The 26,353-nt window shown below is 36.3% G+C and overlaps 2 protein-coding genes across 3 annotated transcripts in view; both read right to left on the reverse strand.

The window, feature by feature from the left end:
• LOC135081899 (fibroblast growth factor 5) overlaps positions 1 to 26,353 on the reverse strand; it is a 242,693-nt gene that overhangs the window by 3,488 nt on the left and 212,852 nt on the right. The window contains exon 4 of the mRNA XM_063976681.1: positions 5,839 to 6,345. Within this exon, the coding sequence (XP_063832751.1) occupies positions 5,839 to 6,345 (507 nt within the window). The remainder of the gene's footprint in view (positions 1 to 5,838; positions 6,346 to 26,353) is intronic.
• Positions 249 to 1,814, reverse strand: LOC135081653 (uncharacterized). Of its 2 annotated transcripts, none has more exons than XM_063976415.1 (2): positions 1,371 to 1,814; positions 249 to 1,024 (listed from the first exon to the last, which is right to left on the reverse strand). In XM_063976415.1, the coding sequence occupies exons 1-2, from the start codon at positions 1,650 to 1,652 to the stop codon at positions 434 to 436; spliced, it is 873 nt and encodes a 290-aa protein (XP_063832485.1). In that variant the 5' UTR covers positions 1,653 to 1,814; the 3' UTR covers positions 249 to 433. The 2 variants fall into 2 exon arrangements, with proteins under 2 accessions (XP_063832485.1, XP_063832484.1); XM_063976414.1 differs by having other exon boundaries at positions 1,296 to 1,813.

Consider the following 26,353-nt stretch of genomic DNA (forward strand, 5'->3'; position numbering starts at 1 on the left):
TGTGAACATGATTTTTTAGTCAGATACCATAGTTCTATGTAACTAACTTGAAAAAAACATATAACTTTATAATAAGATTATTATATCACATAATCAATAGAGTTGAAGCAAGCTTGATCATGAATATGTTTACATCAATATTTTTAAAATATTTTTAACAAGAGAGCGTTGGTACCTATTCAATCAATAAAAAACATTCAAAAATTTTGTATTAATCAGGACTGAAAGATTCAAAATAAACTTTAAAATAATGTCTTGTAGTTTTATTAACAAAATCTTTTAAATGATTACATACATGATGTAACAGTCAGTGTTGCTAATTGTGTTTCAAAATTAAAAACTATTTGACTCGCGGCTATTTCAAAATAAACCAAAAAATATACTTAATTAACACCAATGCAACGTCCCATAAACTAAGCAAACAACTATTAATCTATTCTGCCATAGTGACTAAACTCTCCGATTCTGCGCTTTGGTTTGGTTCTTGGTCTCCCTGTTCTTCAACTACTTCTTCCGCCTGAACATGGATGTGCGTTTCTAAATCAGGAGACTGCTCTGGCTCCTGTGCAGTGTACATAAGCACCCGTTTCACAGCGTCAGCATTGTCATACGTCCCATACTCGGCTTGCCACAGTATCGTTGTAATCAACTGCTGCAAATTCCCACGTGTTCGAGGACCCTTGAACTTGCGGAGCTTGTTGGCAACGTATTCCCCGAACACAGCATACTCATCTCTAAAACTCGTAGACTGATCAAGAATTAACGGTGTCTTGATTGTGTGAGGTACATAAGTGGAAGATCTGCGTCGTGGTGGCGGTGTAATTACTTCACGTTTGATCTTCCTGTACACTCTCTTGCGCTTTGGCTCAAATGTAGTGTCTACAGCAGCGTAGTGGTCTTCTTCGAGCCATTCTTCATCTGATCCCCGGTTGTCATGAAGCTGTCGGACCAAGTTGTAAGTGGCTTCATTTTCTTCGTTCTCATTTGCCTCATTTTCTAAGTCCGTGTTCTCGAGAACATCAACCTAAAATGAAAATAATACTGTTATTATTTACATGTAATCTAAAGTCAACCCCTCAACACTTGATTTTTAATGAAAGCATTTAGATTTTTTACATGTAATGATGTCGATATAACCTATATTTGACAAGCCAAACATTTTTAAACAGTAAATTAAGTTAAAATTGATATTTTTTATTTGTGTTGAACAAATCGATTGCCATTGCAAAGCAGTGAATCGATATCTGTTATCAGCATCCCTCAAAAAGATAACCTAAACATAATGTAATAAATACCCTTTGTATTTCGATTTTCGGGATTCGCCCGGCTCCCGTATTTCTTGCATTATCAACTGATATTGAATAACGTACGTTTTTGTCTTTGTAGCCCTTATACTTTCTTCGTTTTGGCGATAGGGTAGACTGATTGGACTCGTCATCTTCCACACGGAAACTCGATTCATCGAAGGTACCGCTCTGTGATAATTCCCATTGCAGTGGGTGCTTGTTGATTAAATGAGCTCTCAGGTTAGTCGTATTCCCGAAAAACTTGTATTGAGTATCACACAATTTACACAACACAGCAAAACATCTCTTGTTTTCATTTTCAACCCGATCGAAGAATCGCCACACAACCGATGAACATTTCTTCATGGTGATCTTTTATCGATGCCGATTGATAGTCAATTTGCCGCCCAAATTCTGATGGTAAAACGATTATGAACGCGTATCGAATCAAAAGTTGATCACGAGTATTATTTTGTTCGACAAGATGGCGACTCGAATGATGCATCGAGCGAGCTAGCGTCGAGCGGGCTTCAAGAAACACCACACTCGGCGCACCCGAGTGACCTTCATACGATAACAGACAAATTTAAGTTTTAATGGAGACAATACATTTTAGCTTCTGTGTGATGGTAATAAGAACTACTTTAGGTGTTTAATTCTTGTAAGAGTTTAAAAACGTGAGTATGAGATATAGCTATCTCTGTTGCACAAGGTGGCTCAGTGTATTTGACTCTCTCTTTCTAACAGATTGCGATTGGCAAGCGGAACGTCATTTCACAGTGCTGCCAACGTGAAAAAAGAACGATCGATTAATGAGTACGTTCCACTACACTACAACCGATTATTGTTACAAAAAAAATATAATTATTATGTTATTAACTTAAAATAAAATAAAAATACAACGATACTTAGATATTGTAAATTCCAGCAAATGCATGGATACCCATTTACTTCCAAAATGTAGCTTAAAAGTATAATATGTAGATGGCAAGAAGCATTTAGTTTTTTTTACCCGCGGGATTCGAACCCGCAATCATTCATTGGGGGAGTTTGGTAGAAAAAAGCGCTTGTTTTCGGCGAGAACACGTTTGCTAACATAATTATTTTGCTAACTTCTAATCGGCAGTGACAGCGCTAGCCGCTTAGCAATCGCCATTTTGCTTCCAAGCACTTTTTTCCGCCAAACGTCTCCATTGTTTAAGCTATGATGACGTTTACTTAGTACTTTACTTTTTGCCTGTATTATTTAAGAGTTATATTACAGTTAAATAAAACACCATGTAGCATTTATATATTCATTTTTATTTATTTGTCGGTATAAGTGGCTGTAAAAAGTTATTGTCTAAAAGTTTCAATCAATCTTTTGGTAAACTACGTAAGGTAGGTAAAAAGTTGATTAAAAATCTACTTTAGAAACGTCTAAAGATTATTAGAAAACTTTTACAAAAATTTCGTACATCGTAAATGTACTCCAAGTGACTACGAACGTCTCAAAGTTACAACAATATTAATGAAAATAATTGTAAATGTATCAACATTAATTTATTAATACTGTTTGACTCCTCTTGTCCTTCTTAAACATATTTTTGGGTGAATCTGAGACAGGCCATTCAAATAATTTTTAAGGTTACGGACTACGGTTGCAATTTTGATTTTGAACTTTAAAATGACATCAAGAAGACATTAGGTTAAAAATCTGGCAAAATTGGTATTGCAGATATTATGATATTAATGTTAGTCGCAAGTTTTTTGTAGAAAATCGGTGTTTTTAGCCTGTTCTCCTTCCCCATTTAAAATTGGAAAATATACGTAAAAAGAAGTAGCTAAGTAAATGTCTATGGAATCGGTAGGTAGACCCGGGTGGGGTGTATGGCACATGTGCATTATCATAGCGTACGATTCATATTTTATTACATTCGTTGCTGCCACTGACTTCAGGCTTAGACTTCATTTGATTTAAAACTTTTCCCGCGCAAAAAATGCTGAGTCAATCAAATAGTCTTTTGCTCAATGTCTATGGCCAGTTGGTACAGTACAGTAGTAAGCAAACTCACAAAAATCTCACTTTTAATTAAAATGTGTTTACAATGTTGGTAGTATTTTTATACAAAGCGATATACGTATCCAAAAAATATAAACTTTTGAGGGGATATCTTGTGGATTTACTATTGAATTTGCGAACACAGCACCGAAGCACACATAAACCTGTCTTCAAACGCAATAACTTGCTGCCGGTGGAAGAACATTACTACTCGACGTCGATATTTTCTACAATCTCTATTCGATTAAAAACTACAAAACTAGATACTGTATCGGAGAACTCTTTTCACAATACCAAAATACTGCTTCTAAGCTAACATAATGATCAATTGGTATAATTTACAATATAATAACGAGTCACATTGTTTTTAAATAATTTATTGTTCACGAAAACGACGAGAAGTAACTACACTCTTCATTACTGTTGTTATAGGAGTTTACAAGATGGTTAAATGCTTAGCCGAGTATAAACTTCGGGCCGTTTTCGACTGACGACTAAACGTTGCATACATACATAAATAAATTCAAATTAACATCCATCTTACATACGTAGGTACATTAATAAAGCTTGCTGAATTTCTTCATTAAACATGACAAGACATCATCAGCGAACTATTTACAAAAGTCTTAAATTATTACAAAGTTCTGGATATAAATAAATATGTTATGTACATTACATACCAATAAAACTATGAAGATTGTAAGTTTATTGCAAAGTTTATGACATGTGAAATAAATGCCGAGAACATTATTCGTATACATTAGTGAAAAAATAAATAAGTATAACAATTTTCGCTGAAAGCGTCCCGTTGGCCCGAATACAAAATCTACGCTTAAATTGAGGGGATCTGGCTAAAGAATGTAGTCGCAAAAATCCATTCAATCACAATATTGCAAATGCATCCATACTTTACAAATTGCATATACGCGCATACTGTTACCGAGCGGACTTAACACTATAATACAAATACAATTGGCTCACTAAAAGTACAAGCGTATGAAATCCTACATATCTACAATCAGTTGGAACTAAAGGGGGAAAGAGAATAAAAAAACATCAACTAAAACGTTAACAAAATACACTTTCTCTATGGAAAATAAATAAATTTACAAATTAGATACACGTTTTAGAACTACTTACTAATAGTCACTTCTCCGTCGTTAATGTTATCACTACTTCGATTGGGCTCGGCGAGGTGAGTGGTTTTGAGCTCAAAAATTATAATAAAGCAGTATTTCGAGTTCCAACTATTCGCATAGCAAAATATTACGTATCTAGATCTACCGATCCTGCAACGGATCTCTCAGAACACCTTTGTCATTATATTGATAGTTCAGAGTATGTATATTAAGTACAAAACTACTCGCCTCCACAAGACCGTTAAACTTAAAATGAGAGTTCAGAAGCTTGCCGTTACGCCGCACTTCACTTTATCCTATCATAGCCTAGACCGAAACCAACATAAACTACATTACTCAGTCCAATTTTCAGTCATTGTCTTAAGAAATTACACCCCACTCACCCAACTAAGTACAAATGTGTTTCGGGGTCCTTGCCAGTGTCAATACCACCATTCCCACGCAAACGATTATGTCGTCAATAAAAATCACGCTAATTCACCTCATTAATATGCCTGTATCGTAGGAATTAATGATAATTTCTTAATTTGAATATCTTTCTGAGAGGGAACTTTGTAATCGCGGAATATTACCATCGTTTAAGATTTTCTGGTGGCGGCAAATGGATATTTTTTCGGTAACGGAACCGACCGTTTCCCTATCAGATCCATTAACGAATCACTTAGAGTTAATTAAATAGAAACCTCTGAGGGAAACAAATGGTAGCCGATACGTTTTATTTAGGGAGTCATTGATATTTTGATCCATTGAGCCATTAATATTTGTGGCTGTTTCATGTTTGTGTAAATAGATAATATTTGCATTGTCACTGGCAAAGACTTTTGCCACTTCCTAACACAGTTCCACCTTACAATAACGATAATCTCAACTCAATACAATATTTTAAATTACCAAATTACAAGTATCATCTACATTAATAATTTCATGATAAGTAACAGTAACTAAGACAATTGGAATCTTGCCGATAAATCTACGTTTAAAGCGAACTAGGAATATAAATTGAGATAGATAATTTCAGTAGCTTTGGTAGAATAATATCATTCGTTTTTATTGTTATGTGTTGCCTTTTGGGCTGACGTATGATACATGACTCTATTATTGAGTATTAAACGAGTATATGACTACAAATAAAGGAAAGGTATGAAGTAAGCGACCGCTGTCGTGGAATCGAGGGGTGATTGCAATCTAGTGCTCTTGAGCTTGAGAGCCGCGAGCCAGCGCGCCTAAGAGAGCATTGGGGACGCAAGAAAGCGTCGTTATAGATGCGTTGCACTGATAAGGAATGGTAAAGAGATTCATAGCGTAAGTGTGGAACGGTGCTAGTGAGCGAGCGCAACGGCAGCCCCGACCGCGACCAGGGAGCGGCTCAGGCGCGTCCGACCGCCTCCTGCGCGGTCGCCGACCGAAAAAACTCGACATCCGTAGTCGTAGACATCGTCGACATCGTCGACTCGTCCCAGCTGACCTCGGTCGTCGTCGTCGTGCCGTTCCCGTGTCTTCTCCGCGCTTTTGGATGCCTCTTTTTCTTCGGGTTGTTAGCCTTCTTGTGCTTCCTTTTCTGCCTCAGATTCTGTCTGTGTACTGTCTGCATGCAGACTCTAGGCGTGTGTTTTTTGGGAGGCTTTTTCAGCTTGCCGTGGTGTCGACGCGTCGCACATTGCGTGTATTTCACGCCGTGGCCTTCCCACCTCCTGGTGAGAGTCAAAGCGTACCAGGAGAGGTTACCCAGCTGCCTGCTCACAGGAATCTGCGTTCGCCTCGCCTTCCCTCTATTGTCTAATGCTAAATACGTTTTCTTCCCGCCTCGGACTCGCGAGTATGTGTTGTAGTTGTTCTCTTCTATGTGTTCCTCGAAGACGCAATCGTCCGAGAGATACTTCTGAAACAATAGACAAGGTTTAATTAGTTTACAATATGACGCACGTCTATGTAATATTTTTTAGAACATAAAATAAGTCGACAACACAAAACGACTTATTAGTCTAGGGTACAGATTAACCATGTAATGTACAATATTAAGCCTGATATTATTTTCCATTGAATACGAGTATTTGAGAATATAGTCTCATCATAATAAACACTTATCATACAGCACATTAAAGGTACGGACACGACAATTGGCAAATTCAAATTGGAAGTTCCCTTTTAGAGCACAATATTGCCCCCAAGACAGGCCCGTTATGCACCTAACAACCAGGTGAGCTCACTGCACAAACAGATTGGCTATTTTATTCATAAATATGTATAAGAGCACCGCCGTAAGGTACACTAATGCCTCCTAAATTGTCCCAAGAGTCGGACATTAGCAATTCGAAGACATTAAATTCAATCCGAGATAGTTTGCTGCTTACTGGGTGGTGGGTGAGAAATATTGCCCTTCTGATTTATGGCAGTGGCAATTTGAACCATCGGAACTTCTTTAGGCTAACCAGCTGTGAGATACTGCTCATGAATATCCCTTTATTAGGATTACAAGACACGTTTAATATGTTATGTCCAGTGCATGTCCAGAGATATAACTTTATTAATCCTGGAATCATCTCGAAGCGAATTGCAAAGCGAAAGTGGTGTAAATCAACTCTAGAACGTAGTTTGAGCCACAGATTTATGTTCGGAACAGTTACAGCAAACACTTTATTTAAATTTTGCCATAAACATTTCTGCAGTAGATTAGAATTCCTTGTTCCCGTAAACTGAAAATACGGAGTTGGATTTGTAGCGCCCCCGCGGAGTTGCCGTTGAGTCTCTTAAATTTCATTAAGCGCGACATTAAGTGTAACGACGCGTTTAAATGAACTTCTGCCGTCAGTAACCCCTTCTAAAAGTAGGAAATAGTCGCGTTACTAATTATATGAAGCTTCTAACGTGCCTGCGTACTGTTGGGAGTCCCACCCATGGCGAGGACCCGCTGGGCGCATCGACTTAGTCCGAATAAATGAGTAAACTCATTTTACAGACACGTTAGTCATTCCAAGTAGCTTATACAATGCATCATCATTCATTCAGTACAGCACACAATTAACTATGTCTATTGCATGAAATACAATAAATTGGAAAAATAATTATAACAGTAATTATTTTTTTATTAAGTGTGCCACAGAGCGTGGAATTCCATGCTTTGTGAAGTGTGCCAATGCCAATCTATTTTTGATTTTGCTTTCATCCTAATATTATCGTGTTGATATGAATGATTGTATCTTGCTTGTGTGTGACGCATTTTTATGCTATACTCTTAGATTAATCAACAGAGGTTGTCCTTGTTTATCTGTTCTTTTTTGGATATGCTATTAGCGAGTTGCAATTTCATAATCATCCAACAGTGGCCGCTTACAAGCCCGGGGCTTTCAGTGTGAAATTAATTTTATACTCCACGGAGTCCTTATAACTGTTCCCGGTGTTAATCGCGGGAGACAGCTTGATTGCGCGGAGAATGCAACGTCAGGGATTCATAGCAACTACAAAATGGCTGATGTTTAATTTTGCCATTGTGTCGCTTAGCAGACCACAGGAGGCGTCGTAATGGCCTTTCCCGTAAATTGTTACAGGAAAACTGTACAATGACATCTAAAGGTATTCCAACAAAGGGTATTACGACGACGCATTTTGCTGTACAACCAACCAATTTATCGCTGGAAAAAATGGCTAGAACAATGAACAATATTTTAATGATTTTTTAATTGAAAATCTGCTAATTATATTCTCTGCCACCCACGTCAGATGTAGATATTTTATATCTATGTTTTATCTTAAAAATATTAACATTGGTAAAGTACCTGCACTCTTTGGTGAGGTTGCTTCAAATTAAATATCATAGGAGAGAAATGGTCAACTTCTAGGACTGAATACGATCCTTAATCCTTTAAATGCTCCATTTATCCTGTACAAATCGACTGTTATTAATAGCTCAATTAAACTGGAATAATAATGAAGTTGCAACTGCGATCCGAATGTCGGAGTAATCTTATCGAGAACTATTAGGCCCACTTCGACGACACAGGACGCGATCGCCTGTGGGCGACGGCGTGAATTGGGCGATAAGTGATAGGGATCAGCGCGTTCGAGTACGCTTCGAGATGTCGATAGACGGTACCAGATTTTTTTGTGATGTTGGCAGTATTTTTGATATTTTTTTTAATTATTGTTCTTCCTTTACATTAATTAACATAATTTTGAAAAATAATTAATAGGTTTGAAACAAAATATTTTTTTGGGTTATTGTGCTAAAACAAATACGCGCGGTAACAGTATGCGGCGAAATGTTTCATCCTACCTAATTAAATTTGAAATACAGAAACTCTTTTTTTATGCTAGACAAGGCATTTGACCGCAATCGCACCTGGTGATAAGTGAGATGCAGTCTAGGATGGTACATAATTCTGCCCTGTAAGTGCCTATTCACTCTCGCCTTGAAAACGCCCGGATTATAGTGTTCAGGAAATACAGCAGCAGGCAGCGAATTCCAGTCCCTCATCCTTAAGTTAGTTTATACTTCAACATCCGTTTAGTAAATACCTACTAAATATTCAATTACTATTCCAATGAATTATTACTAAACGATAATACCTACAACTTACACAATACTTATGTTGTTCCCATTCGTACCGCAGGGTATGTAAATTAGACAACCAATTAAAATCTCTCAACGGTTTTCAATTGCGATGCAGATACAGATTTTATTATTTTGTCTTTGGCTTTCCAGAGTAGGAGGAAGCAATAGAAAATATTTTGGTGAAGTGGACACCTAAGTAGCTTTTTTCTTTTTCTCATGGACAATGGTATTTAAAGATGGTATAGGCCTAAAGCTAGATGCTACTTTGCAACAAAAACATATATCGTTAGTTTGCACAAATACAACCTCCACTATCATCATTAATTACCAATAACATGGTCTTCTATTGTATTACGACGCAAACCAGAGGGCGCCACTATTATTAAACAATCATTGTACTCATCAGAATCACCAATGATAGCAAATAAAATAATGGTTAGATATAAATTAATATTAGGTATATCCACGTAAGTAAGTAATAAATAAACTACAAACTCGTGTACACATTCCAAATATGTACGATCAATCGACTTTTAGATAACATTCGCAAATCGCAATCGATTTCAACTCGATAAATCTCAGCACGGGTCAAAAGTTTCAGATGTTATCGATAGATAACCGTGCGCGATATCTTTATCGATATCGATAAAGATGCGCCACTACGGGTTATCGGCTGCATCTTTATGGGCTAAAAATAAATTGATAGAGAGATCCTTTGACGACTATAAAGGATTCGATATGATGGAATTAAATTTTAGTATCTACTGACCAATGCCGGGACATGGGCTGTGACAATAACACCTTCACGGTCCACCGTATTTTTATTATTACATGCCAGATAGAGACAATAGGATCTACATAACATACCTACTTAGGCTGCGTTGCACTGTCTTACTTTAACTTTGACAAACGTCAAAAATCTGTCATACTCCATACAAAAACCACCGGTTATCGTTAAAGTTACGGTCAAAATAAGGTGGTGCAACTCACCCTTAGTATAAGAGGCAAAACGACAGGCTCTATTTGCGCAAGTCAATCATAAGTTTCAAAATCTTACCATTTTCGGTTCAAAAAAAGTTGAAGTTCAAGATTGTGTGGCAAGCTTTAGATCCTGACTATACAGGATTTTAGATATAGGTAGTAAAGTTATTTCGGGAATGGAGATGTAAATAAACGAGTCGACAAGTGCTTAATAACCACAGGCCCAAATACCGATTTTGCAAAAAAAAGTCCATCTTTCAAAAACCGCGCCATAAAAAGTAAAAGAGTAGCAAAGGAATCGGGACTTATTTTCTAAGCTATCAAAATAAGACGTTATGCTAAATTAGAAAGCGCGCACCTAATTTACGCGTTCAGTGTAATTTATACGATAATAAACATGTCAATTACAGAGTCTAGCCGGACAGATTTACACACAGCAGCTGAAAAATATACGCTTTAGTCTTAGCCTGTGTAAGTGCATGTCTTGGATAATAGAAATTGATAAACGACGAAGGCACGCCATATTGTTTCATCATTGCACATTCTGTAGGTAGATAGGTAGGTACTACAATCTAAGGGGTACCTACTAAGACTAAGTATATTTAACTTTGTCATAATGTAGTTAGAGTTATTAATGGATTTATTGTAGAGCTATCAAGTACATACGTTTAAATAATAGTTTCTATAATGACTGAATTCGAAGAAATTGACCACATTGAATAGATTCCCTTAAGATACTTAAGCCATACTTCATCCATCAGCAGGGCACTTCCATCCATCTTTTCGTCATCATAAAGCCTTAAGGCCTTTAGGCCTCTAAAATCATTTAAAGACAAAATTATAAAAAAAAGTGAACTCCAGACACCAGAGTGGACTGCCATGAATGGAGATTAGGATTCACACGAAAAACACGATCATTTTTATTACGCAACGTCCGAACCAAATATTCCAAAATGGAACACTTGTTTCTTAACCTGTTCCTTTTTTAAAGCGATAAAAAAGCAAATGGCGACCGCCGCCCAAAACAAATGGGCCCGTGACACATTCGGGGGGCTCGCTATAATATTTCCGAGAAATTCGATCGGTAAAAAGATCGATCGGGCAGTTCCGAGTAATATGGGATTTGATGGGATTCCGTCAACCGACGTAGGCCCTATTCCGGAGTTTTTCGCATTCCTCCACCTTTTGGCTGTCTGTGAATGTATGCAAACGCGACGGCTCGTTAAAATTGACGCGTTTGAAAACACATTGCATTATTAATGAGGACTCTAGAAAAATACCTACATCTTACTTTTCGTAATTTTTAACTAATATTTGATATTGAAAATAAACAGATTTTTAAGTGTAGCAAGACTAGCAAGCAATATTACTACAAAACTTCAATAAACTCAATGACTGCTTTTTTCTGCATAAAAATATTACTCTAACTCATTTAAAAGGATTCACATACTCAGATACTCACGACTCACCTGACCCTCCTTCTTTAGCTGAGTTCATTGGACTTTTAGTCTAGTTACACTTTTTTAAATCTGCATATTCTGCATCATAAATGACTTTTTTTATTTCAAAACTAGACTAAATTAAAAACCCAGCTGACAAAATTTTCAAAATTTAAGAAATGTTTCACGTTTTAAACTCACGCGCCAGACAAAATTATCTAAATTGAACCTGAACACACAAAAAACCATTTTTTTTGTGTGCTCCACTTTAATTGCTAAATCTTCTCACGCTTGCCCAAAGAGGAAAATGGCGGGCAATAAAATTATAGACCAATAACTTAGGACCTAGGCATTGAACTGACGTATTTAGGGGTTTATAAATAAAATCTGCCACATAAAACGAGCCGATGATTTATTATAGAACCATTAATTTAGGCCAAATACTAGACAGGCCGAACATTGTTAGGCCAACGTATTATTAGGCGCGAACTGCCGATCTTTTATTGCTATAATTTGCTATCTAAATAGCGAGTTTAGTTAAATGTCAGTGATTAATGGGAGGTAAACAGTGGAGATGCATAATTATGATGTTTCTTTAGATATTAAATCGGATAAAAACATCGATACCAACTTTTTGATAGCATAATGTAGTCTGTGCTCTGGTCTGGATTAAGTCGTGTCTCTTTTTTGCCTACGTTATTAAAAATATATTTAAGTTTCTTATAAATCAGTACAGATTTATGTGTTCGATTAAGACAATTTAGAAAATGACTTTGCACACGTGCACATTAGCTGTAACTGTGGCAAGAAAATATTTTTAAAAAGGTACAAATATTTTCTAAAATTCTAATTCCCATAGCATTAAAAATCTAAATTTTATCAAATTCTCCCTAACCCTAGGACAAAGGTGTAAATGTGGTAAAAATAAAGGGAATGAAGTGATAAAAAGTTTACGAGCATGGTGTCACTAACGCACCGAGTTTATGGGAGTTTAAACTTCTCATATTGGGTTGCGAGCGGTATTCAATAGAGTCGGTTAATTCGATTTTTGGAAGATTTTGACAATCGAATCGGTAAGATTTTTAGATGCACTGGCCACCATACTTATTCCATTTTTGAAACATTTTGATGGAATCTTTGATTGTGTTTACTTCAAAATTAGCGATGGCCGCGATTCTAGAAACAGAAGAAAATTAACCAACTTTATAGTCCAAGAATTAACAAAATGTTTTTGTATTGTATTGTAAGTATGTGCGTTGATATTCTATGATATTATGTTGATATGTATAATTTAAAATATAAACTATTGGACTACTCTATTACTTTCTTCAAATGCGCCGAAACTATGTTCGGGGCCGATATTCAAAATTCGATATCATTATTAATCATTAATAAATTTATATCGAATTATAATCTCGTAATCTAGGCGACAGTTGGGTTTTCGTCCTTTTTCTGAGTCGAGTAATAAAAACGTAGCTTAATATATGAGATGGCCGACTTTATAAAGGGCCTATATTTAATGAGTGGTCAGTTTTTAGATCGAGATACCATTTTATGTCGAAGAAACAGTTCTTGTTACGTTCGATAGTTATCGATGCATCGACAAATTGTGTTTTTATTACTTTAAAGTATTTTACGGTTATTAAATGGAGAACTAGAGTACTTTGTTAACGACACCGGAACGTTTGAGATCGTCACAAAAGAGTTCAAGATTTTTTTTTTCGAGTCTTTTCTGAGTATGTGAACACCGCCTTATTTCCCAGTATAGTTACAGAATAAACCCCCTCAGTAATAAAAGTTACATGCCCGTTGAGCACTATAAAGTGTTGTTTAATATGGAAATGTCATTCTAACGCGTGTGTAACTTGTTAATATGTTAATAGTAATGGGTAATAATGTAGTAGGTACTAGGTATAGCATATATTTGGGTCATTCCATGAAAATCTGTATATTTTCGACGTCATTTTGTCCCAAACTTTTTTAAGATGCTTTTGAATACTTTATTAGTGTAAATTATAGTTTATTTATTAATTATGTTATGTCTAAAAGGGCCAGTCACTTTATGCTTTATTTTAGGAGACATTATGATTTTCAATTTTTTCATACTAACATTACTCCAATATGACTTTCAATCAAGTATAAATCTTATAACCTTAACATTTATAGATAAGTTAATATACTTCATGTAGTTGTTTTGTTATTATCACTATATAAAAAACGTCATTCCTTAACTAGTAACTTAGTCCCTAGCGCCGTTTAAAGCTAGGGCCTGACGGTCTAGGGACTGACGATTTGGAGTAAAACTTAACACAAATGCAGATTAACTTTATAATGTAAGATGCTTAATACGATGTGCCGAAAATAACCGAAAAACCACACGTAAATACTATTAAATTATATACAATTTCCTATTGTAATCAATAATGCTACTCAACTAGGGACTGACGAAGTGACTGGATTAACACATGTTTCCACAATAACTGGCACGTTTGCACTAATTCAAAAAACGGCTGCCGCAAAGCCAGTATGGTATGAGGATAACTTCGTATCGTACTTTAAACTCAACTAGAATGTCATTCACTCTAAATAAATATTAAAGCGCAAAATTGTAAAATCAGTGCGTGGCGAGGGAATGACGCTAAAAGCTGTGGACTCTTTTTCAACTATAGAAAATCAAATTATTGTTTATTGAAACCGCAAAATATTAATAGAATTTGATGTAATATACGTTTAAATAGAATATTCGTTACTTGAAACAAAGGTTGAAGTGATGTTTCTATCAATATGGGTTCCAAAACACAAACTTTTGGACATACGGACATGTCTAGGGAATGACGATTTGGGTCATTTGAAATGAATTTAAGATGTTTGAAAAATAGTTTTAAAAAATATAAATGGGTGATGAATAAAATACATTGCGAGCTGTTATTTAACAATTTTGGAATAAAATATTAACGAATATTCCATGTGAAATGTGGCGCGGACTAAGAGTTGACATATTTTTGTGGAATGACCCATTTATTGAGTCAGTTTACTATGTTTACTTGATTATGACAATCAAATCGTCAAAGATCGATTTATTATGTTCAGTTGGTTTATAAATATATTGCTTAGTGAGATTTATTTCACTTAAAGTATTCGTCTATTTACTGTATTTTAACAGTCCATTAGAATACAAAACTAACAGAAATTCATTGTTGTTCACAAAAGAACTTAATTCAGCATCCACTAACGTCAAAACGTCGATAGAAAGAGACCTATAAATAAACCAACCCCTAGAAAAACTCGAAATTCCACCGCATAAAAATCGAATAGCCATAAATAAAGCATATTAAAACATAAAATAGGGTAAACAATCGTAAATAAAAATTACAACGAAAACACACAATCGGATCGTTAATTTAAAAATAAATTATGTCTATTTTGTTGACCGTTTTACACTTTTTTGTTCTTTTTTTCGAAGTCCTTGGCTTTTTTTGTGGCCAGTCACATTGGCGGCGCCTGTGGAGCGGCGAAACCCTTTAAACTGAATTCAAATTCAAATTTTGGATTTCGAGCTTCCAAACTTTTTAAGCGATTCCATGGTGTTGGTATCTGTGGCGACAGTGTTATTAATCCTTTTCCCGCCATTATCTGGAAGCGCTTTATTTTGCTGGAACTATTTTGTTGTGCCGACTTTGGGACTTGGGAGTTTGAAATACATTTTAAAGTCAAATAGCATCATTGTTTAAGAAATTCAGAGACCAAACAAAAACATGTTGAAAGGTGAATTTTAAACTTCGTACCTACTTATTTAACATTTAAAAATAAATTGCTAAGGCCAGATGTATTAAGGAGCGTTCTAGGATCAACCAAGAGTGATCCGGGATGATTGGACAAGATCCCACGGAACCGTTAACCGAGTCTATATCAAGGACGTGGCACAACGAGAGCAAAATGATAGTTCTAGACACTATGATCTATTCTAATGAATCATCAGATTTTGTCTGTTTACAAAACATCTAGGTATTATGATCTAACAGAGTGTGTTGTTTTTGCACATTTAATTGGCATTTAGTAAAAAATTGGATGTTTCAAAATTCTAGCGACAACACTTTTTAAATACGAGTACAAACAATAAATGAAGTAGGTACTTACATTAAGTAAAATTTACCATTCAATGCAAATTCACTTGCTCTTTTGACGATTCTTACATCTAAAAAAACAAATACGACGGTGATGTCATAGGTATCTAGGTATTACAAATACTCGATTGCGTCTGTAGTTCTGTAACTACATAAGTCTTTAGATAAAGCATTTTCTTAAATTTCCTATTCAACAAAGTCACTTTCTCAAAAAGTCACTTTCGCAGAATGTCACTTTTGCAAAAGGTCACTTTCGCAGAATGTCATTCACAATTTAGACTATACATTATTTAGCACAACAGTACGTACCCATACATATTATTCTTATTGTGATGATGTTACATGGAGTTATGTTCTATTATAAACAAGATCCATTCACACTAGAGCTGAGTTGTGCTCCGTTTGCTCTCACTGTAAGCCAGCCTCGTTCAGCCATCGCTCGATAGTGCAAGAATGTCCGTCCCAGGAAGCCGTGACGGGCTGAGATACAAATGATGGATGCCCCGAGAAGGCTAACTCATACACCTTTGAAATTCGAACTTATAGTAACATTTGTCTATGGTCAAGTTGACCGTTGACCAACGGCTTTTCACTTTTTAGAGGTGTGAATTATTTATTAAAACGAATCTCAAATGACTTATGTACTTTCAGACAAGAATACTTTTAACCAATATTTATTTACTCTGTAAACATCCGTGTGTAGATTGGAAAAAAGTTCCACTAACATTTTTCCTCCGCATTCTCACTATTTTTTGAGAGTTGCACTCAGTAAGTATTATAATTATCAATCACGAATTTTGAGACGATATGATTAAAAATGTCTATTAGGATCGTTTAATTGTTGGGGTGAGAACAGTAAGGGTTCTCAAACTTGATCCCGAATAGTTGAACCGAGCTCTCCCCACAAAGGAGTGAATTAACATTGAAATTCCCTAGGGATAAGAGGGCACAGATTCCTATGGACATTCAGCTATTTTAATTATTAAATAGTAGGAGACAAAATGGGAATTTGAAATTAACATTTTACACTCAGTGATTTTGAGGATTTGAGCGAAATTAAGTACTTAGATTCTCACAAAATAGAAGTAAAATATGTGTTGCGTATTTTTGGTGCTTTATTTAAATTATATTAACTGTGTCTAGTTAAGATCATACTTAGTTAGTGAAGCTCGCTTCCACCTTCGGCCTGATCATCACTTACCATCAGGTGTTCAGGTGAGATACAGACCAAGAGCTTCCTCGTGGTGGATAAAAAGAAACTTTTACAAACATCTTTTAACTGACTATTAGTCATGCTATTCACAGCAAGAGAACAATTCCAATCCTCGCTACGAGTACTAGAATTCGATAAAACCCAAACAATCCCGCCCCCATCGGGCCACACATCTATGACAAATCGATTCTCGCTGCTCGCGTTAATGAATCGAGAACTTCCTGATTAATGGTGTCACTACATCCTTATCTTCTAGCGCCTCCTAATGGGATCACCCTGCTTCTACAAAGCGACCAAAACTACCAACACAATAAATCACAACGAATTGCAGCTCTTTTTAAAGTGGTTGCGCTAAGTGTACTCCCGCCTTTACGATTAGCGGGTGTCGCGTTCGATTTTTGAATCGCGTTCCATTTTTCAAATAGTGAATTGTGATAGGCAAATGTTTTTTACCGTTATGGAATGTAAAAAGATTAGGGATACAAAATACAATAATTTCAATTTATAAACTAGCATTGCCCGTTTCAGTACACAACAAGTAAAAAATCCCAATTTAGTAGGTGTAGCATAAATTCTGTTTTGTATTTTTTTTAACCAAGTTACAAAAGTAGTACATCGAATGTGGAAATCTTAACGTACGTATCAGTAGAAAATTAAGTATGTAAGTTCTAAAAATCTAAAAAAAATTTAAGAATCAGAGGTGAAAAATGGGTAGGGATGGGATGGGACAGAATGTCAGAGTCGTCGAACTTTATTCCTTTGCCTAGTTTATGTCAAAAGTATTTTTTTTTAAACGACACTGCAACACCAAATGAGTTGTAACGGTTAGCGTTACCGCTGACCGTTATCTTAGATCTAAATTCTACTTTAATTACTATTATCTACCTAAATAAATGTACTTAAATAATAAAATATCTAAATCTACGTAAACTACCTAACTAAATAACTAAATTAAATAATTCATATTGTTCTACACTAATAAAATAAATAAAATAATAAATCTACAAGCAAACCCGCGCGAAACAAGTTGTTCAATATTTCTTTTGTTCTCTGTCGAGCGGGCGGACTGTTTTTTATGCATGCGCAAGCGACGCGCCTACGGCCGCGATGCTCCCGCCGCGTCTCCGAGTCCGAGCCAGAGCGTTATTGAGCACGGACGTATCGCTGTCCGTCACCGCCGGACCCGCGATGTACGTAACTTTATAAAACTCCAAAATGTAATCGCGTATTGGTGAACCCCGCTACCGGGGTTCATCTTCACGTTCACCTTCATCTTCTACGCCTACCTACTACACCATGCATGGTCACCACTGCCGAAACTACCACCTGGGCCTTCAACCCGGCAGAGCTGCCTGCCGTGTCGGACGGCCCGTGCGCACATTCTAAGTGGCCCTACACCACAGTGCGTACGGCCCTAACCGTCTGGCGCGTCGACGACTCTGCGGGCCTACCATCGCGAAGAACCAACCCCATAACCATCAATGCTAGCGAGGACAGTGGTTTGAATATACGGTGCAGTCCTGTTGTCCCCCCTGCTTGGCCCCCCTGGGGGAGCCAACAGGATTTCGAAATCCTGTTGTCCCCCCTGGCTAGGGGAGACAACAGGACTAAATTTTCAATCAATGATTTGAGGACTGTTGTCCCCCCTGGCAAACATTATTAAAAAGGCATGTATTTTTATAATATAATTTGTGAAATACTGATCGAAGTACTTGACTGAATGCCAAATTCCCAAAATGAGTGTGTACCTAAACGTTTGTTAAATAATAATTACCATTTTGATAACGAAAAAAATAAAGTTGGTGCCGGTACTGACACCTACAAACTTGAAATTTGGCAGGTAGGTTCCTTATAGGGTGTAGACATCTGCCAAGAACGAATTTTATTTATCTATTTATTTAAGGATAGGAAATAATACGAAACATATAATAGGATTTTACGAAATTCCACACATAAGGGGGTAAAACGGAGTCCACGCGTAGGTACGAAGATGCGGGCGGCCGCTAGTTGAATGATGAATCACTGAGCAATTAATTTGTTGAATATTATGCAGTTTTAGCGTCCTACCTACTAATATTACAAATGGGAGTATGGAATAGTATAGATGTTTGATACTCTTTCACGTAAAAACTACCTACTAAACGGATTTTTAGTCAACTTTACAGAAGACAATATTTTTTATACATGAGAATAAAAAATATTGTCAAGCATTATACTTAGCTTTTGCCCACGGCTTTGTCCGCATAAAATTTTGTCTGTCACAAAAAAAAAATATAGAGCGCATTTATGTTTAAAAAAGCGGGACCCGGCACTCAAAACTATCTCTTTACCAAATATCAAAATCGGTTCAATGTTTTATGCGTGAATTCGTAACAGACAGGCAGATAAAGTACTGTCGCATTACTCGTATAATATTATTTAGTAGGGATAATTCATAACGATCTGTTAAAAGCAAGTAAAGCAGATTTTGGAATAAGTAGTCAGAAATATTACCGGTACCAACAACTTATATTTCTTTCGTTAACTAGATGTTAATTATTATTTGACATACGTTTAGGTATTTAGTTTGTCAATATGGCATTTAGTCAGGTAGGTACTCCAGTAGTACTTCTTAAATGTTACAAAAGTATATGGTTTCTAAATACCCAATGTTTGCCAGGGGGGACAACAGTCCTCAAATCATTGATTGAAAATCTAGTCCTGTTGTCTCCCCTAGCCAGGGGGGACAACAGGATTTCGAAATCCTGTTGGCTCCCCCAGGGGGGCCAAGCAGGGGGGACAACAGGACTGCACCGAATATACTACCACCGGTGACGAATCTCGTGCGATATGATAGTTTGCTCGACAACCCACTCCCTAAGAGTTCTCACTTCTCTAAATTGTAATAAATGACTTGTTAACTTAAATCATCTTTTATTTATCTAACTAAATCTAAATTCTAATCATGTCACCTGGCTCTAAAGCACTAACCGTGACAGAGTGAAATGTCCAAAGTTAACAAATGGCGGGTTAAACGCTTTTCGCGCCATGACGACCCATTCGGCGCTGTCAAGCAGGAAAGTTGCCGATTTCATTTGTTTCAATTAACGTGATTGATGAACGACGGGTTCACTCGCGTCAGTTTTGGACAAACATGCATTTTGTTAGATGGTTTTTAATTATGCGTGAACGAGTTATATACAAATTGAGTTATCTTTGGGTGTCATTGTCAAGAAAGGTCTTTGTAGAGCCCTGATTGATATAAGTAGAATAATAGTTGTCCCCAAAGGTTGACCATGATAGTTACTGCTGGAGTAAAATAACACTAAATACGACTCCATAAAATACTCATATACATGGTGGAATTTTGTATTGACACCTCTTTCAGGTGTGTCAATGTCTCGACTTCAATTATTCTTAAAATTTTCTATCTACTGTATTAAGAGTACTTTCTGGTGGCATTACCTGTTTAGCTTGCTTTGCCATCGTTCCTACATAGTAAAGGTACGTACGTCCTATTTAGGCCCCAGATCGGCGTAGGAATAAAATAATTAAAGATCTAATTAATTAACATTTTTTAATTAATTAAATAAGTAGATATCTAGTTACGTATAATTGATTTTATATTTCTTGAACTACAGTCATGTTAAAATAAAGGGGCAAATCTGAAATAATCCGCTGGTCCCCTTCGATAGTGATCGTTTTGTTTGTTTCCACCATAATTTGTCGCTTCCACTCCAGCGGGGACTGCGCATTAGGGGATACTTGGTATGGAAACCACTTCTTGGTTTTAAGAATGGTGGTGAATGAAAAGGTATTGTCAAAAAAATTCTTTTCAGTTTTAGTCCTAATAAAAAGCATTTATTGAATGCCTGGCCAGCGTGGGGAGTGTAGGCCAAATCCTCCATTTGCCTCTGGTAAATTAGAGAGGGTCGTGCTCCTGCAGTGGAGACTAAATGACCTGATGATGAATTGAATGCCTAAAAGAAAACAATAAAATGTAAGAAAAGAGGATTTTTTAAACCATGTTAAATTAATAAAAAAAAACTCACTTCTAGTTTATGGGTTAGTTGGAGAGATGTAATTCTTCCATCCGGATATCTTGAGTTAGATTCCAGGATAGAAACAAAAGTAGTAAAAGTTCCGAACAGATCAAACGGTAATTATAAGAACTAGATATTAGTACTAATAGTTAAGTAGTGCTTTGAAATTAGCATATTAAAATGTTGGTTCTATTAGGTAGAATTATTTTAGAATAAAATTAGTGTATATGTTACGGTCAAAGTAACAAAGTGGAAATACCACACAGGGAGGACTGGCTGAACAAGCAAGTCACCTGTGAGAAGGGCAGCCTTATATGGTTTACTGATGGGTCAAAAATGGGCCCTAACGTAGGCTTTGGCGTGTATGGAGAGCAGCCGAAGCTTAGGCTATCTCAAAGCCTGGGCAAATTTGCCTCTATCTTTCAGGCAGAAGTCTACGCCATTATTGAATGTGCGGAAGCTAACCTGCGAAAAAATTATGCCAACCACATAATTTACATTAACTCAGACAGTCAGGCCGCGCTGCTGGCCTTAAACTCCAACTTAATCACCTCAAAGTTGGTAGAAAACTGCATGAGTCGACTAAATACTCTAGGAGAACGGAACAGAGTAACGCTGAGATGGGTTCCAGGTCATGCGGGAATCGAGGGCAATGAAAATGCCGACGAACTAGCCAGAGCGGGAGCGGAGGGAACACAATATGGTCCAGAACCCTTTTGTGGTGTTCCCAAAAGTCTCGCTCGAATGACCCTGGAGAACATCTATTTAAACAAATCCTTTATGGCATGGTCAGACACGCCAGGATTAACTCATTCCAAAGCTCTCATAAAAGCCTATGATCGAAAAAGCTCTAAGCAGATCATAGGACTGAGTAGGACCAAAATGCGCATCTTAGTTCGAGCCCTCACTGGACACTGCAGCTTAAACAAGCACTTGTCCACTATGGGACTGTCCGAAACAAGAACGTGCAGGATGTGCCAAGAGGCAGATGAAACGCCACTACACATTCTCACGGACTGCGGACCTCTGATGCGCAAGCGGAGCTTACACCTGGGCAAACACATCCTAAGCCCACAAGATGTAAAACATATCGCCCCCCAAAAGATACTGCACTTCCTAATGGATGCAGGACTCGGAGGCGAACTGTAAGGAAAACAGCGGCGATCACAATAGATCGATAACGGTCGCAGTGATACTAGGACTTTATTGAACTAGAATAGCCGCTCAACACAAATAAAAAAATAAATAAAAAAAATACGGTCAAAGTGATAAATGTGAAAATTATGAATAATCGCCGGTTATTATGAATAATTACCGCATGATTTGGTAAATGTGATTAATATGAGGTCATTTATGTGTGTATAAAACTAAATAGGCGGCTTAGAGGTGGCCCAAGGGCCACCCCCGCCGCACCTTAACTTATTTTTCACTTTAAATCAAAACATTATGTTATAGGCATCATGGAAAAGTAATATTATGCAAGAAACACTCCAAACTCATTATGCCAAATTATATTAATATGATATCAAAACGTTGAAAAGTTTGGCTGTACACGAGCACGTACACAAGATGTTGTTCTCTTTTATGAAATTTGTTAGTACTAAGCTTGAATTATTAAATAATCACTGTTAAATGTGATTCATTTATCACGTTTACCGCGACTGTCGGTAATGAGGGCTATCGTTTTTATACTTAACAGTTGGCACCCCTGGCGATTGACAGGACCTTACTCTACAGTGGCGCTATCTTGATGAGTGCAAATGCGATAGTCCTCCTACCACTTTAGCGCTCACAAGTTGGCGCCACTGTCTTCGCTACTAGCAAGTGACAGGACCTTACTCTACAGTGGCGCTAACTGGTGAGCGCTAAAACGATAGCCCTCATTATTCATAATAACCGGTTATTATTAATAATTTTATCACATTAACCGTAACATATATGTCACTTAAAGAGTGGTAACAGTTCTATTGTTAACATAAGCCTTTTCCTTACTTTTCCATCACCTCTAAAACACAGGTTGTTAATATCGACCCGCACTCATTGATCATTGGCTCACGCACGACCCTACAGATCAATGCTGCCAAAGCAAAAACACAAACATTAAGACATAAATCCAATTTGGAGGTACCAACATTCAAGATATGCTCGTTTACGTTATTTATGGCCAGGACTTTGCAGTTTTTGTTGTAATAAAACTCTTTCGAAAAAAATAGTGTATTTTTATATGATTTCAGCACGCAATGTGACAAACCGTGATTTATTATTTTCGGTGAAATTAAAAAGTTATCGGTTTTCACCTGTTTAATGATTATAAATTGGTATTTTACATTGTATCCATATTGATATACCTAGATGCAGTATTTTTTTACTTTAATTAATTTTAATATTTAAAGTTTATAGCAGTAAGTATAGGTACCTATTTATCTGGTAAAAAACATCACAAAACACAAATCCTTATCGAATTAATTTAAACGATCATTATTAAAAACCCATCGATCAATATTAAAAACTCTATCATTTTTTTCAGTTGCTAGAACTTACACATTTTTACAACTCTATGATTTGAAAAGAAAAGTTTTTTCTACATAATTATTATGGTTGCTTTGTACATAGTCAGGCCTATCAGCCGATGTAAGTATACAAAATTTATAATAAGTACAATAAAATATTTTGTCCATTGTCCTGCGCTCTGGATGAAACAAAATTGTAACTATTGTATGAAGGGATACAAATGACGGCACATGAAATTAAATACTGCACCGTCTTATGTCCTTTGTAATAGGTTCTATTTTACAACGACTATGAGTAGCTTGACGTGATGTTACATTTATAGGCCTGGATCTATCGATCAATTTGATGGATCAGCGCGTGAGGTGAAAGTGTAGAGTGTAGACCATTGTCATAACACAAAAGTATGATACCGTTTTAAAGAAAATAGTTACTTTTAACTGACTTGAAAAAAGGAGGAGGTTCTGAATTTGTAGTTTTTGTACTTAATTTTATTATTGCTTTGTTATTAATTGTTTGATAACCGCTAGGATTATTATGGTTGATGATTTAAAAAGTAATCAATTTACACCTAGTAGGACTAATTGCCCTCTCCATAGCACGCTGTGCAACTTTGAGCTTCTGTATAAGGCATTCTGTACAAGGTGGACCGACGACATCGTAAAGGTAGCAGGGAAGCGCTAGACGCAGGCCGCTACCAATTGATCAACGTGGAAAGCATTAGGAGAGGCCTATGTTCAGCAGTGGACGTCCTATGGCTGAAATGATGATGATGATGATGATGAGGACGAATTGAATATTAATCAATTACTTTTAACAACAAGCAGTAGTTAGGTACTTTTGGAATCTACAAGTGATAAATGCAACAAAACAATAAATTATACTTAAACTTTTAAAAACTTATTGCTTAATTACTAGTGCAATTAGATTTTGTATTAAAAACCCCTCATTAAAGAGATAATTTAAAATTATCAACCGACTTCAAAAAAGGAGGAGGTTCTCAATTCGACCCGTATGTTTTTTTTTTTTTTTTTTTCTATGTTTGTTACGCGATAACTCCGCCAATTATGAACCGATTTGAACAAATCTTTTTTCGGTGCAGGCAAACTTTACATGTTTCATAATCTTGGCACCGACTCCAGAAGTATCAATCATGGTATACCTACATAAATATTAATAATTCGTCCTAATAAATAAGTAGGTAATTAGTAATTATTTTTCTACGTTTTAGTGTAGGTTTTTTGGAGTCGGTTTTTTTTTATTTTTTATAAATAGATCCATTGTTTTACATTATTTTTTATAACACGTATCAAGAACAAAAGTCCACCTAATTTTGTTTATTATCGCACCATTTTTGTATAACTTTGCTTGGCCGCGCCGACGCGTGCTGAACAGGTTGCGATGAAATCCAGTTTGTTTATAATACCAAATATGCCCTGGTTTCCGCATGTGAAATGTTTATAATTGTTATGGAAAAATTGGATCATCGAAGCATAGGTATATATAAGGTATATTATATATTTTGACAATAACTTGGATTAGTTGGATTAAATGTAGAGACGGTTACTTTTTTTTATTTTGCGCCTACAATACACCACAATTTAGTTTAATTTAGTCAGTTTCTTGTGCTGCTTCTTGGTAACACGAATTAGTCATAAAAAAGTTTAATTGGGATCTGTAAAAGAGCTCTCAAAAGGACAAATATACTGAGAATAACGCTTTGTATGTAACATAATACAGAACTAAAAAATAATGAAGAAGAAAAAATATGAATTTAGTAATAGAGTAGAATACTTCTATTTTTAAAGTTAAAAAGTTTATGATGATGTTTATAATGCTGAATTAGTTTATCTTTATGACAACGTTTTTAAACACACTACACTATAGTTAATTGACGATGCCTTTAAAAGCTCCAAAGCTTGCATAAATCGTCTAAACCGTTTTCCATGACAATAATTGCTTTTATGTTTTAATACGAGCTTCTAACATAGTGCGGTTATAGAGAACCATGCTACAAGAATTTATTGGTCAGTTTAATGATTAAACTCTGTTTAACGGTAGTTTAACGGGAGTTTAAGCGACGTTCAATCAAAGGTCAACCCGTTTTAAATATTTTAACTTTTCTTGAGATGCCTCGTAATTTATAAATACAAATTATAATTATTGATGAAGAAGTAAAATGCATCCATATTAATTCAGTCGTAACTTAGTCATATTTTTTCAATTATGTAAATACAGGTAAATTTAAATGAGTACAATATGACTTGAATTTGTATCTAAATCAATATTGTTAGTGTCAGGTATGAGATCATTTAAAGCAGAGGTGCGTGTTGTGGGGAGATTTTGATTTTCAAAGCGTTTCGGCTTCTAGACACGACTAAAACGACTCAAATAAAACCTAGACTCTAACGATCCTAGACTCTACCACAACTTCCCCTAGTTCCCCTAGGTTTAGAGGTCATCAGCAGTTGTGGAAAATTATCGCATAATTATTTATAACTATGTATATTTTTAAGTCTGTAAACCTTTAAAAAAGAGGCTGACACTGAGTTTCTTGCGCTGCTTCTTCTCAGCACTGGCCCATTTATTGTCCTGAAGCAGTGGTAGGGTTAATACTGGGACGTGTAAAAGTGCTTTTTTAAAGCCTACTTGCAGGAATAACTGACTTTTATGAGTTTTTTATGAGTTTTTATATGCCGAACTATTCATATTATTGTCCTAACAGTTGTAATATCATCTTCCATTTCCAATTGCCATTCAGGGGCATTCTTATCTGACTCTAAAGGGGAAATTCCTGTTAAATATCAGCTTGTAATAAAAATATATATAGTGTGGTGACGGCAGAGTAGAATACATTTGTCACCAACCCTACTCTTCCCGCGGGTGTCGTAAGAAGCGACTTAGGGACTACACATCAAACAGAGAACGGGCAGCAGCGCTCTCTGAAAAACATCAATCTTTGAATAAACTGCGATCTCCAACCCGCCTGCCAAGCGTGGGGATTATGGCAAAACCCTCCACTATAGTGGAGGGACTCATAGTCCAGCAGTG

This window comes from Ostrinia nubilalis, chromosome 20, assembly GCF_963855985.1.
Source record: "Ostrinia nubilalis chromosome 20, ilOstNubi1.1, whole genome shotgun sequence".
NCBI classification, from domain to species: domain Eukaryota; kingdom Metazoa; phylum Arthropoda; class Insecta; order Lepidoptera; family Crambidae; genus Ostrinia; species Ostrinia nubilalis.

What these genes read in the sequence shown, in the direction of transcription:
- LOC135081653 (XM_063976414.1), bottom strand. Translation starts at nt 1,652, where the DNA reads ATGAAGAAATGTTCATCGGTTGTGTGGCGATTCTTCGATCGGGTTGAA. An exon ending in CGAAAATCGAAATACAAAGG is followed by an intron (nt 1,025 to 1,295) that starts GTATTTATTACA and finishes TTTTCATTTTAG; the next exon opens with GTTGATGTTCTCGAGAACAC.